General features: G+C 39.5%; 1 protein-coding gene across 1 annotated transcript; it reads left to right on the forward strand.

The window, feature by feature from the left end:
- Positions 1-4780, forward strand: LOC109093272 (flocculation protein FLO11-like). The gene is made up of 2 exons (XM_019106996.2): positions 1-204; positions 2513-4780. Exon 2 carries the CDS (start codon positions 2519-2521, stop codon positions 4094-4096), a length of 1578 nt encoding a protein of 525 aa, XP_018962541.1. The 5' UTR covers positions 1-204; positions 2513-2518; the 3' UTR covers positions 4097-4780.
- Positions 4781-13268: the final 8488 nt, after the last annotated feature.

Here is a 13268-nt window from a genome sequence, read left to right on the forward strand (position 1 = left end):
AGAGGCTGTGATAACGACAGATGTCTCACAAACCGTGGGTTTAACAGGAGGGGTGAAAAGAGAAAAAAAAACGCCCAGTCGCAGATTGGACCTCAGGGAGAGAGTAGGACTGGCTCGAACTGAATCACATTCACTACTACAGGAGAAAGGAAAGTACCTTCAACGCACTCTTACGCACGGATTTTCACAGAAGCAGAGAAGCAGGTCAGTAAAATGTTAGCAGCGACTCTTTGTATAACGGGTAAAAATCACTTGCCAGACAAAGCGTTTTATTGGGGCTTGAGATATAGTTGAACGCAGACCGCACGAGCCGTTCTTTGTTCTCGTAATTTTCATGTCACTCATACTTAAAAAAAAAAAAAAAAAAGGCAGAACAAAAGCGTCCCGTATCTATGTTACTCAATAAATGAACGTGATAAAATGTTGATTTCCTAGAAATGTCTGAATGACACTTTATAAAATGTCACATTTATAATCTTTCTAAGCTTAATGTTATTACGGGAAGGTGTGACTTGTGTCCTACAAGATTAGAAGGTTAAAATGTGAGTAAAAGTAAAAATAAGTCATATATAAAAAGCTTTAGTTTTATTATTTTATGTTATATTTCGAAATGAAGCAGTGGGTTACAGGTAGCCTTTTTACTCAGTTAAATATTTAACCCCTTTCGTATTTCCATTTCCCTTTACTGGTGCTTTTCTATTGAAAGCATTGTTTTAAGGAAATAGGAAGCATTGATTTGCGCTTATAAAAATTCTAAGGAGGAGCTGGTCGATATGAAAGGGGTGGGGGAGCTTGGGTGGTGGTGTTGGGGTGGGGGTATGTGTCTTTAGAAATATATTCAATTTTGTGTTTGTGTATACTGGAAATATGTAAATATATTTAAATGCAAAATAATATTTGTGTTTTTCTGAAATATTTTCAATAATAATTTTCTTATGCATCTTATATATTGTAACCTACACCGAGACATGGGATAGGCTACTTGGTTTGCCATATTTGCTCTGGGTATTTCACCAGTCTTCAAGGACATAACTTTCAGACCATCATTAAGCAAATTTCTTTACATCATTATATTAATGAGTAACTTCTTCAAGCAAGATTTGCAGGAATAATGGAGGCTGTGAAGTGTACTGGCACAGAGCGCTGTGAGAGGCTGTAATAAAAACTGTCTTTAGTGAATGCTGACATAGGCAGCACATCTCAGCAGTTGGACTCATCTGCAGGTTGCACCGGGGCATGACTGCGTATCCGGTCTTTGTTTGCCCCAGTGCAGCACTATGGACAGCTCCTATTGTAACCCCACCATGCTGCAACTTAAAGAATATTATTCAGTTGAGATGCAATAACAGCAGGTCTTTGAAAGGTTACAAATGGTGTCATATCAGTGGCAAGAATAACATTTAATATTTAACTTACCTCTCACATCCATCATTCCATATGCATCTGAAACCAGTTCCAATTAACAAATTAGGTTCCTTGCCATTTACAAGAATGTTTTTGGTAAAAGGAAAAGTTGTATAATAAAACCATTCATTGGAGTTTAAAAAGAATGATTTAACCCTTTGAGCAGTACGGTCCCACATGTGGGATTTTTATTTCTGTGCCCCTCTCCAGGGGATATTCTAAACTCACCAGTGAAAAGGTTAAGTAACATCATTAGCATTGATAGATGTGGCCAAATGTGATTCAGTTCATGTTATCTAATCAGTCTTTCCCCTGAAACTTATCTTTACACATCCCCAAACCAAGCTGCTTTACCAACCAGAACCAGCCATGAAAAAATGCTAAGAGAAGTGAATGACTTTTATATGACTTTTTTATTTATTTTAGTGAAACTGTATACAGATTGATGGAATTAAAAAAAAAATGCAGACATAATTCAATACTTGACATAACTAGACCTGTTGACTAGGTTTTGTCTAGATTTCTAAGGATTCACGTTAAAAGTGCTGTGTTTCGCTTCCAAATCCTTCTACCCCATTATATACAATCAGTGTCTTCTCCCTTCACAGTGTAAGACTGGGTTCTTGAATGATATCTTTACAAGTTTACAAAAACTAAGTGACATTCCCATCTAGTCACCATTTGTCCTTAAGCCACGTCCTCCTCCATAACGAAGTTGGACTGCATTCAAAGTCCTTGGCAGAGATTTCATTGGGTTGAAATGATTGAGTGAATGCCCTTTAAATGTAGCAACATGGTGGGCTATGTGAGCACTTTTACATTTTACAATTCCATGTCCATAATGAAATGCTTAGAATATTTGTTATTTTCCAATGCAGTTTTAGACTAAATTTTTGCACAGTCATGTAGCTCAAACAGTAGAGTACGGCACTAGAAAGTGATGTCATGAGTTTGATTCCCAGGGAATTTATGAACTGATAAAAATTAATAATGAAGGAATGCAATGGATCTTGCTTTGGATAAAAGCATCTGACAAATGCACAGATATAAATATATTGAAATGCAGTGATGTTTGTAGCTTACATAAGATGTTCTTCTGTTCCCACAGAACATCATGGGAGGCAAGCTAAGCAAACGGAAGAAGGGATACGATGTCAGTGACCCTAAAGAGAAGAAAGAGGAGAGTGCTGTGGCAGCAGTTGAACCAGCTGAGAAAAAGGCAGAGACCCCTGTGACTGAGTCGGAGGCTGCACCACAAGAGGCTGATGTGGTAAGTGCAGCAGCACCAGTGGTGGAGTCTGAAGCACCAGCTGAGAAGCCCACCTCTCCTTCAGCAGCACAAGCAGAGGTGAAGAAGGATGATGCTGCTCTAGAAAAACCAGTGGCTACAACAGAGGCATCTACTGCTGCATCTAAGGAACCAGAAAGTGCTCCGGAGAAATCATCAGATGTACCAGAGTCTCAAGCAGCAGAGGTACCAGCATCTGCATCAGAGGCAATAGCAGTAGAGGCACCAGCAGCAGAAGTACCAGCAGCTGCAGTAGAAACACCAGCAGCGGCACCAGAGGTATCTGCACCCAAGGAACCTGCAGATGCACCAGAAGCATCAGCAGCAGAGGACCCTTCAGCTGCACCTGAAGAACCAGTGACAAAGGAACCTGCAGATGCACCTGAGGAACCAGTGACAAAGGAACCTGAAGCTGCACCAACAGCAGAGGAACCTGAAGCTGCACCTCAGGAACTGACAGCTGCATCAGATGCACCAGTGACAGAGAAACCTACAGCTGCAACAGAAGAACCAGCCGCTGCACCAGAGACACCAGTAACAGAGGAACCTGTAACACTATCTGAGAAACCAGCAGCTGTACCAGAGGACCATGCAACTTCCCCAGAGGCTGAGGATTCTGCGGCTGCACTCGAGGAACCTGCACCTGTGCTAGAAGAGCCTGTATCGCCGCCTAAACTTGAAGAATCACCAGTGGAACCTGTCACAGAGGAGGTGGTAGAGAAAGTGGTCGAGGAGGTTGAAAATACCAGTCAATTGTCCACTGAAATTACAGAAACCACCGATGTCACATCAGAATCAGAGACTGTTACTGAGGCAGCAGCTCCAGAGCCAGTCGCCGAGTCTGCCCCTGTGCCTGAACCTGTTTCCGAAGCACTGAGTGCAGCAGAGGTCGAGATGGCTGTGCCTTCCCCAGAGGAACCCACACCAGTCACAGAGCCTGAATCTGAAACTGCTGCACCCCCTGAGGTTACACTAACACAAGCAAGTCCTGAGTCATCCCCAGAGCCAACACAATCCGAACCTGTGGCAGAACAAAAGAGTGCAGAGGAGTCCATTCCTGCAATCGTCATCTTAGAATCAACCTCAACCAACGAGCTCTGCCTTGAGGAACCTGCCTCGACTGTCACAGATCTGAAGCTGAATAATGGCGACTGCGAGAGTGCTGGCTCGGCAGAGGAATCTGCGTCGGCTCCCCGTGAGGTAAATGGGGAATGCCATGAGCAGGCACCAGACGTAGCCCCTGCAGATGTCCTTGAATCCCCGGTTGAGGCATGTGTAAATGGTGTGAAGGACAAAGAAACCCCTCAAGAGCTAAGTGACTGTGAACTGAAAAAGGACTTGAATTTGGCTGCTGACTTTCAGGCTCCAGCTCCAGTTGGCGACATGGTAGAAGTGCCACAGTGAGTCGGCTGAGCTGTCAACTTAATCTGAGAAACAAACCTTAAATGTGAATCCCATATTGATGCAAACAAACAAATTAAACAATTGCCTGACAACACAGGCTTTCTGAAAATAAATGTGAAAAATGCCTGTTGCGTTCTCTCAGGCAAAGGAATTTCTGGTTAACCAAAAAGAATTACAACCACCCAAGAGCTAAGAGTGTGTTAAACGAATAATGAAACATTGAGGGTAAAAGCCTAAAAGGAAATGGGAGGGAAAGAATGAGAGAGCGAGAGAGAAAGAGAGCGGATGGTCTTTGAAGTCTTTGTGGCCGATGTCCTGCTGTCATTGCAGAGAGTGAGCTTACAGGCCTGGCTGAATATGTAAGCCAGAGAAATGATGATTAGACATGAGCAGAATTTTTAATTATTGAGAGGGCAGAACAGAAATGCTGGACTGTAACAATAGCAAAAATGAATTGAATGAACAGAATCATCTGTGTGAGACTGATCCATACTGAAATGGTTTATTGGATTAGCATTTAATAGTATATAATCTAATTTAGACCACATTTCTGTCACCATGTAATACGGAGATTTGAGGATCGAAGCATTTTGAACTTTTCATGTTGGAAGAATCAGTGGTGAATGTTCATTTTAACTTAATGGCTTGGCTTAGAAAATAAAACACTCTGTTATACCTTAAAAATGGTTCTTTCTTTTTTGCATTTTTGTGAATGTTGTGCTGAATAGATGCATATGTTCTTTGTTCACTTAAACGAGTAATACTTAAAAGAGTATTTTAAATAAATGTATGACACAATCACAATCTCCTGCATAGAGCAGAACCATTTTGTTCCAAAAGCATGTCCTTAGCATCTGCAGTGTTGACTCTTAATTAATATAGGAGTAGCATACTGAAGATACCTGTAACAGTTATGTGCAAGGCCTGTTTTCAGCCATTTTGTGCAGTAGTAGAGATCTGCCTGGCAGGTCACCATTCCAACAATGTCCCAAGAGTCATTGACTTTGTAAATTTGTACTGGGGCTGGGCATCAGACACGTGTTGTTTTGCGTAACATGGAACATGGCCATGAATACAAATGTCTGTTCAAAGGCTTAACTCAATCAGGCTGTGGTAGAACAGGGGAAATATTTTTTTCATTCTTCACAGTGGGGAAGAGGTTTCAGGATAACAATTGGGTGATGCCGTACAATGCAGCAGACTGCAGTGGGGGAACAAGACTGGGGAACGTCTCTTGCTTGAAAGGAGGAGCTCTGAGAGAGGAAGAGAGCAGCCATGACAAAAAAAAAAGATAATGCCTTCAGACAGTTTTACACGTACACATACACGTAAATAACCTCCCACATAGAAAGGACAACACATGGACAAATTAGAAACACAGCTTAATAATCTCACAAAATGTGCTACTCTCACCTACTCTCTAAAAGAAAAGAGAGGCTGTCTCACTTAAGTGTGAATGCACAGAACTGATTACAGGGTACGTTTGTACCACTGTGTGTGTCTGTTAGCATGAGAGGAGAACAGAGGCTAGCATGAGAAAGGCTTTGCGAGAGATGATGCTGGAAATATCTGAACGTTCCCAAGTGCCCTCCACAGGCACCATAATGAGCTCCTCCACATACCAAGCACGAATTCTCGGGTTTCTTAAAACACACACACACACACACACACACACACACACACACACACACACACACACACACACACACAAGCATACAGATTTATGAAAGGAATGTTCTCTAAAGCTGAGGGGGGTGGGGGCAGGATGGGTGAATGAACTCACTGGCTTCAGAGTGGCTGTTAAACTTGTTCTCTTTGTGAAATCAGAATGAAAAGAATTTATTTTGTACCACTTTCTGAAAAATACTATTTAAACTAATATTATACAGCGGTGTTACACATTTAAAGGGGTAGTACCCCAAAAATTAAAATCCTTTCATAATTTACTCACCCTCTTGTTGTTCCAGAACTGTTTGACATTTGTTCTTTTGTGGAACAAAAAAGAAGATTTAATTTTTTTTTTAATTATTATTATTATTATTATTATTATTTTTACACAACACTGACATCTTTACAAATATTCAACTTTTATAGGTTTGTTTTATAGGTATTTTTTTTGAACGTGAAAAATTATCTTGATATCTTGCACTATATGGTTTATATGACTCTTATAGTTTGTCATCCAGAAGACATACCTGGTTTACAGATTTAAGGGAAGAGGTCCAGTGTGAGGAATTTTCTATGCAAGGTATCCAGTTTCCTCACCCCATCTTTTACTGTGCTTGGGGAGAAAGGTTCCTTCCTTCCTTCGGCTTTCCCTCTCTTTCTCTTTCTCGCTCTTTTTCTCTCTCTCTCTCACTCCCTTCCTCCCATATTCTTCCTCTCTTTTTCTTAGCTTTCATGCACAACAGATGAGAGGCCCTGCTTGCATCTTGATTTAAAGACTCTCTACACAGTGCATATTTGTGCAGCCGCAGCTGCAGTGCCTGGATACACCAGCACTATGTGTTCTATACTGGAGCTTGGCACAAAACTCGACGTGCTTTCCTGTCCCTTTCTACACATGAGGACATTTGATCTTTCACTTTCGCTGCTCTTTATATAAAATCCCCTTCCTTTTATTAAAAAAGTTGGTATAGATAAAATCTGGCACATTTCATGTTATTTAAACATTATATGAAGTCGCCATATAACAGAAATTCACCTTATTCAATTCTGTTTTAGAAATGCATCTTATTTAGTTTTATTTAATTTAATTATTATTATTATTATTATTATTATTATTTTTGTAATTTTTAATTAAAATTTCATAACGCAATTTTCCGGTAAAATGGCAGACTTCACTCTGGTGACATATGAAGGAGTTCTCCAATCATTTACTCCAGACGTTTAAACTCCGCCCCTTTTTTTTACTATCTGCTGCAACTCCCATTCAGATCTGTCTCCATCCAATCAACAACCAATGGATAGAACTCTGTTTCCCACCCTACTTTTTTTTTTTTTTTTTTAATAATCCATTTCACTCAGATATGTCACAATACCGAAGAAACAATTTGTTGCTACATTTGTCCCATTGAGTTTTTAAAGACAACTTTATGGAAAACGCACAAAACAGAAAAAGTGGGCATTTTAGCATTTAACTGTGTGCAAAACTGCACTGCCAAAAATAAATTTGTGTGATGTTCTGATATTGTATGATATGTGGTTGATATCTGGCAGAAGTGTTTCATAACATTTTTATTTACTTTACTTTACTTTATGTCTCCGAATTGTTCGATTTTTGCAATGTTATTTGGTGGAAGTGCCCATAAAGATGATTGGATTGTGATAAACTTTGAAAGGGAGGGTGGGAGGGTTTAAACAGAGAGAAAAATGCAAACAAAAGTCAGCATCCTGAAGTTGACAAAAAAAATTGTGGTTTCTTAGTAAATCCATATCACATGACCACAAAAAGGCCTGTTATTCTTACAGAAAGTCAACGGTTGACTGCGCACAGTCCAGGTCACGCCACTTTTGCAGCACGAAGAAAATGACTGATTGTCTCACCCCAAATGAACTGACTTCTTTCTATGCCGATTTCAGTCCTTGAAAGGCGAGTGTTAAAGTGTTGAAAAAAAAAACTGAAAAACTCCAAGGGGGATTCCCATTGTTTTTACTACTCCTCTCTTATTCTCTCACTCCCTTTGTGATTCATGGCCTGGCAATGCTCTGCCCATCTGTGCAGCTGCTCTGTAAGGCTGTCATTATATGCGGGTGTGCAGAAGGCTTTCAGCCTGAGATCAGTCATACTTACAACCAGTATTGATCCACGAGTTAGCTTAATGGCCACCGAGAGGGCTGGGTCTGCCTCCTTACCCTTTCCCCTCTATTGCCCCCCCTCCCCCCGTGTGCATAGATTGCACAGAGCCTGCCGTCTATCCAACCTCTGCAGCACACTTTTGTAACAGGCCCAGCCAAATGCATGTTTGAGAGGTGAGGAAAGGCAAGACAGTGCACGAGTGGGGGTTCTGTGTGTGTGTGAGCTGGTGACAATCCCAGCATGGAGTCTCTATGGGGGAAGATGTGCCTTTGTCATGCCGCCCAACCCCCTTCCTCTCTTCCTTCTCCCCTCAGCCATTAGCAGAGAGAGAATTTTATTATATAATTTTATACACGGACACTTAATCATTCTAGACCATTAAACAGAGGAAGGAGCAACCAGAAGCCACGTGCTTAGCAGAGCTCATTTTCCCCTGAACAGCACAGCAATCCAAACTGATTGTGTTTGATGTTACACTCCTCTTTATATGCATTAAAGATAGTAGACAGTTGCTATAAGGTTAAATGGCCAACTTTAGGCAGAGATATGCATACAGACATGTTTAATTGAGTGTTTACTGGGGAACAGGTGGCCTCGTCAGAAAATTGTCCCCATATTTTCCACGCACATGACATGCAGAAGAGAGCGAGAGAGAAAAAGATATTGTGGCCAGCAATTAAGAATTCATTTCCACAACTTTTTAATTTCTTCCTTCATTTTAGTTCAACTGTAGCCACAATTTAATTAAATTAAACTTTTTTGCGTTTCCAGTTATTAGCATGATATTTTTTTTTTATTATTCTCATAAAAAAAAAAGAATGTAACACTATACTTTGTGTTAAATTACCTTCAAACTAAATTTCATAAAACTAGTTGCTGTGTGAGTTTTTCCAGTACAACGGCCGAGGGAGAGTGACGTCAAATTGACATATTTCTCTCTTATTAGCACCATAATCAATCTCTCTATATTTTTTCCTCTTTGGAAAAGTCATGTTGTAGTGGGTTTTTTTTTATTTTGCTATTAGAGAGAGAGAGAAAAAGGTTGTAGTTTGTATTCACCACTATTGAAGTTTACCTAAATATGACGACTTCTGTCAACCCTAGAAATGTGAAAAGGGCCCATCAGTACAACATGGCCATGATGTAACTGATACAATGTCAATAAAACATTAATAAAATGTGGGACTTAATTCTTAATTTGTGGCCACAATATCTAATTTTTCTTTCATATTTCATGTTCAGGGCTCTAGTTATGGATATATAAATGAATTTCACTGTAGTGCAGAGTGGTTCACAAGCTGCACACAAGAGCAGCTTCATCACTGGCAAATGATTTGCAAGTTTTGTTTCCCACAGTGGACAGTAGGTAAATATCCACCGTTTTGTTTTTTTCTTACAAAGTATCCCGTTACTGTGTGAGAAACCACTACAAGAGATTCGGCGTGAGTGAACTGTCTGAATCTGAAAGATTATATCAGAAGAGTGATTAATATGTGAATTTTGCTAGTTCTGATCAGCTGATATAATAGCTGAAATATTACCTGGGAACAATATTCTCAGGTTAGTTTATGGTAATCGGAAAGGGTTTATCAGTTATATTTTACTGGGGCAAGCAGTATTACCTTATGCCCCAATAACAAGGGTCTAGAGATACATTGACTCAAATTGTTTTTTTGGAAAGTCATAAGTAAAATCAGCACTTTGACATGGTTAAATGAATTACAATGCTCATTCGCTTAGCCTGGTGGGCAGTGGCACTGGGTATGTAAGCAGCATGTGTGTGTGTGTGTGTTTAAGATTAAATATTAAAACTATGCTGAGCTCAGTAACCTTGAGTAAAACACCAGTGTATGCAGGGTAAAAACAGAAAGCCATTGAAATCTCACATTCCTGCCCTTCCATGTAGAAAACAGTCTGCTGGTTACAATGTATTCGAAACCTACAGTACAGTCATTATGTAATCAGAGGGAAGTAGCAATGCTCACTCATCAGAAGTACTTCTTCTAAATGTATAACAAAACAACCACATTCACATGCTGGTTACTCAGAACTATGTGCCGATAAACTGGGTTGTCAATGAATAGATTATCATGTGTCCGGACAAATTCAATCTATCACAAGACAATCTTTTGTGGACACTCCAATTTTTGCTGCCTTTACTCCCTCCTGGAAAGTTTATATTTGTCTCAGAAATGGTGAATGATTTTGGTCCTTTAACCATTGATACAAATTTTTTCAATTACTCATAAAGCTTGAAGGGATTTTTAGCACTTACCCAACACATTAAAAAGCAAATGATGCACAACTGGTGTGTAATTTTGCAATATCTGTATTTTATCATTCCCCTGCTGCCACAAAGGCTGCTGGGAAATGTTGAACAATCCTGTTGCTTTGTAAACCAGCCAAACATGATTTGAAACTAAATTTTCACCAATACAGATTCACTTTCTCCATGATTCTTAAACTGGCACAACAGCACCAACTTGAAAAGTCTGTATATATTCATATATTTACATATATAGCCATACAAATATTACACAATTGTTATAATTTATGTTATCTGAGCAAATTCAGTAGTCTCATTTTCTGACCATGAAGCAAAGAACAGCAGCATGATTCTGTCCAGCAGCGCTTTTAATCTATAAAGTATGACCTTGGCTTTTGGGACCATGTTGGTGACACTGCTAAATCAGAGGCTTTGCTTGCTTAAGACAGGGCTGCCAGAGAATCTGTCGCACTGAATTATTTATCAAGTAGATGACCGTTAGCGGCCACAGAGGGAAGAGCGGAGTCCAGGGAGACAGGGCAAAATAATAGCAGTGTGTGTGTTTGTGAGAGAGAAATATGTGTCAGGGTGTGTTGGTGTAGATAAGAGTTCATGTCTGTTTGTATGCTGTGTGTGTGTGTGTGTGTGTGTGTGTGTGTGTGTGTGTGTGTGTGTGTGTGTGTGTGTGTGTGTGTGTGTGTGTGTGTGTGCACACGTGTTGTCATTCTGCAGGGCTTTTTGGTTGTTAGAGGCTTTTTATTATGGTCTGTCACAGCCTGTCACTGGACACACATGCTGAAGGCCATTGATGCAGGTACAGTGTATACAGAGTTTGTGTGTGAGCACATGTGGGGAAGAGAGAAAGGCCTTTAGGACAAGTCAAGTGTAGCCCTTCTGAGCTAACATGCTAACAATCACACGCAGACACAAACTGACACTGATAAAGCTGGGATGTTACAGCTCAACAACACTATCGGTTTCACCATATCTAACACAGTCTGAGTAAAACAGAAACCTTTACACCACTGCAAAGCCCTGCACTCAAGCAATTCAACAATTCAATCAACTTCACAAATATAGGCTGTCTTTTGTCAGAGACAGTAGGAAATAGACAACTTAACGAAAAATGTTTTTTTTTTTCATACACTTCATTGGAACTGCCTGAAAAATGCATTTACTGTATGTAAGAATGATTTGAACTAAAGAACCTTAATTTATAATGCCACTGTCAGATTTTATTTTAAGAACACATTTAATGACTAGATATTTATATAATTATACTACATAATAATAAATGCACGCACCCATAAGTTGAATCTGGAATAGCATGCATTAATCCCTGCCCACTGTTTGGTTCCGGAAGTATTTTTACCATTCATTTTTCCATAGGGATTTAAAAAAAGAATGAAAATGAAAACATTATAAGCCATATGATCCACTTCAAATGTTGACTAGTGTACTGTATATATATATATATATATTGAATCAGTGCAGCTGTTAAATGAGAGTGGCAATCCTTTACTATAGGGTAGGTATTCACACACAGGCAAACACAGACAGTAAATTACTCTTATATTTACATTCATAAAACTCAGAGTAATGTCCTTTGGTTATCTTAGCTGCAGTCCATTAGATGATTACAGTCTTTCAGACTCACAGCACTCTTTGCAGTGATGCTCCGTATAAACAGACACTCGCAAATGTGTCTCAAGAAAGAAAACAGGGCCTTGTTTTTCCATGAAGCACAGGCTAAATGAAGTCTCGCATGCTACTCTGTTTCTTTTTCCTCTTGGCTCTTTTAGATTGTGCTAGGAAAGATAAGTTTGTTGATGCTAAAATAAACTAGCTCACTGGTGAGTTTCAAAAGTGTCATATGAGACAAAGAGCAGAGGTTTTTAAACTGGTAGTACAAAAAGAAAAGAAAACAGATAATCATAATCAAATAATCATAAAAATATAAATTAAATGCAAAAATGTCTACACAGAATCTAATTAGAACATGATGTCTTTATAATATCATTGTTATTATTTTTCACACATTTTTTTAACTTGCTAAAGAAAAATGTCATATTATTAAACAGTTGTGCTGCTTAGAGTTATGTGGAAACAGTGCATGGTACATTTTTCTGAATTATTTGATGAATAAAAAGTTCTATAGAACAACATTTCTTGGAAGTAAAATCTCTGTGTAACATTATGTATGTCTTTACCACATTTCACATTTGTTCAATTTAATGCATCCTTGCTGAATTAAAGTATTCAATTCTTTCAAAATAAGAAAATCATACAGACCCCAAAATTTTGAATTGTAGTGCATATATTTTTGGAGTATGACATAGAGTACGTCTCATAATTTCAACTGAGACCGAAAGAGACGAAAAGAAAGTGTCATTGAGCATTGAGGAAGGAGAGGTTTAGGAAAGAAATGGGGGATAGAGAGCAAGAGAGAGTAGTGCATAAATGGAGAGGAAGGCAAGTGGTACATTAGGGAGGGAGATCCTGTGGTGCAGCTTCAAACAAAAAGGCCCACTATGAGGGAGATCACTGATTACCAGTCTGGTGGTTGGGCCTCATTAAATCCTTTCTCTCTGTCACTCCCTCTTCCTTTCTGAACCTCACACACTTCTCACCTCCTCTTCTGCCACCCAACAATAAGTCCTCACAGCAGTGACCCCAGGTGCAAAGAGCAAGCCTAGGATAGATCAGAACCAGGATCCAGGAAAATCCACGTCTGTCAAGACTCCTGCAAACTCAGTCCTGCAGGGGCATCAGAAAATGAAGCAGCAGAACTAGTGAGAGAACAAAAAGAGTGATTAGAGAACATTTTGTATATCAAGACATCTTGAGTGCACCACTTAAAGTGCAATTGCAAATGCTGGAGGCGACACGTAAAAGCATTTAGTTAATATCGCTTATCACCGCATCATTACACAGACTAAGAGAGGAGAAACTAGAGGAAGTGAGGTTGATGTGTGTGGTTTGCTGCTGGATGTTTGAAATCTTTGGTCTGGCCTAATACCATAACCAAAGAGTAAGATGTGTTTGTGAAGATACCATCAGAACCACTGGAACCCAGCAGTCTGTTTCTCGTTGTCAACTCCTCCTCA

This window comes from Cyprinus carpio, chromosome B7, assembly GCF_018340385.1.
Source record: "Cyprinus carpio isolate SPL01 chromosome B7, ASM1834038v1, whole genome shotgun sequence".
Lineage (NCBI taxonomy): Eukaryota > Metazoa > Chordata > Actinopteri > Cypriniformes > Cyprinidae > Cyprinus > Cyprinus carpio.

Excerpts from the sequence above, each read along its gene's own strand:
- LOC109093272 (XM_019106996.2), top strand. The coding sequence starts at position 2,519 with ATGGGAGGCAAGCTAAGCAAACGGAAGAAGGGATACGATGTCAGTGAC.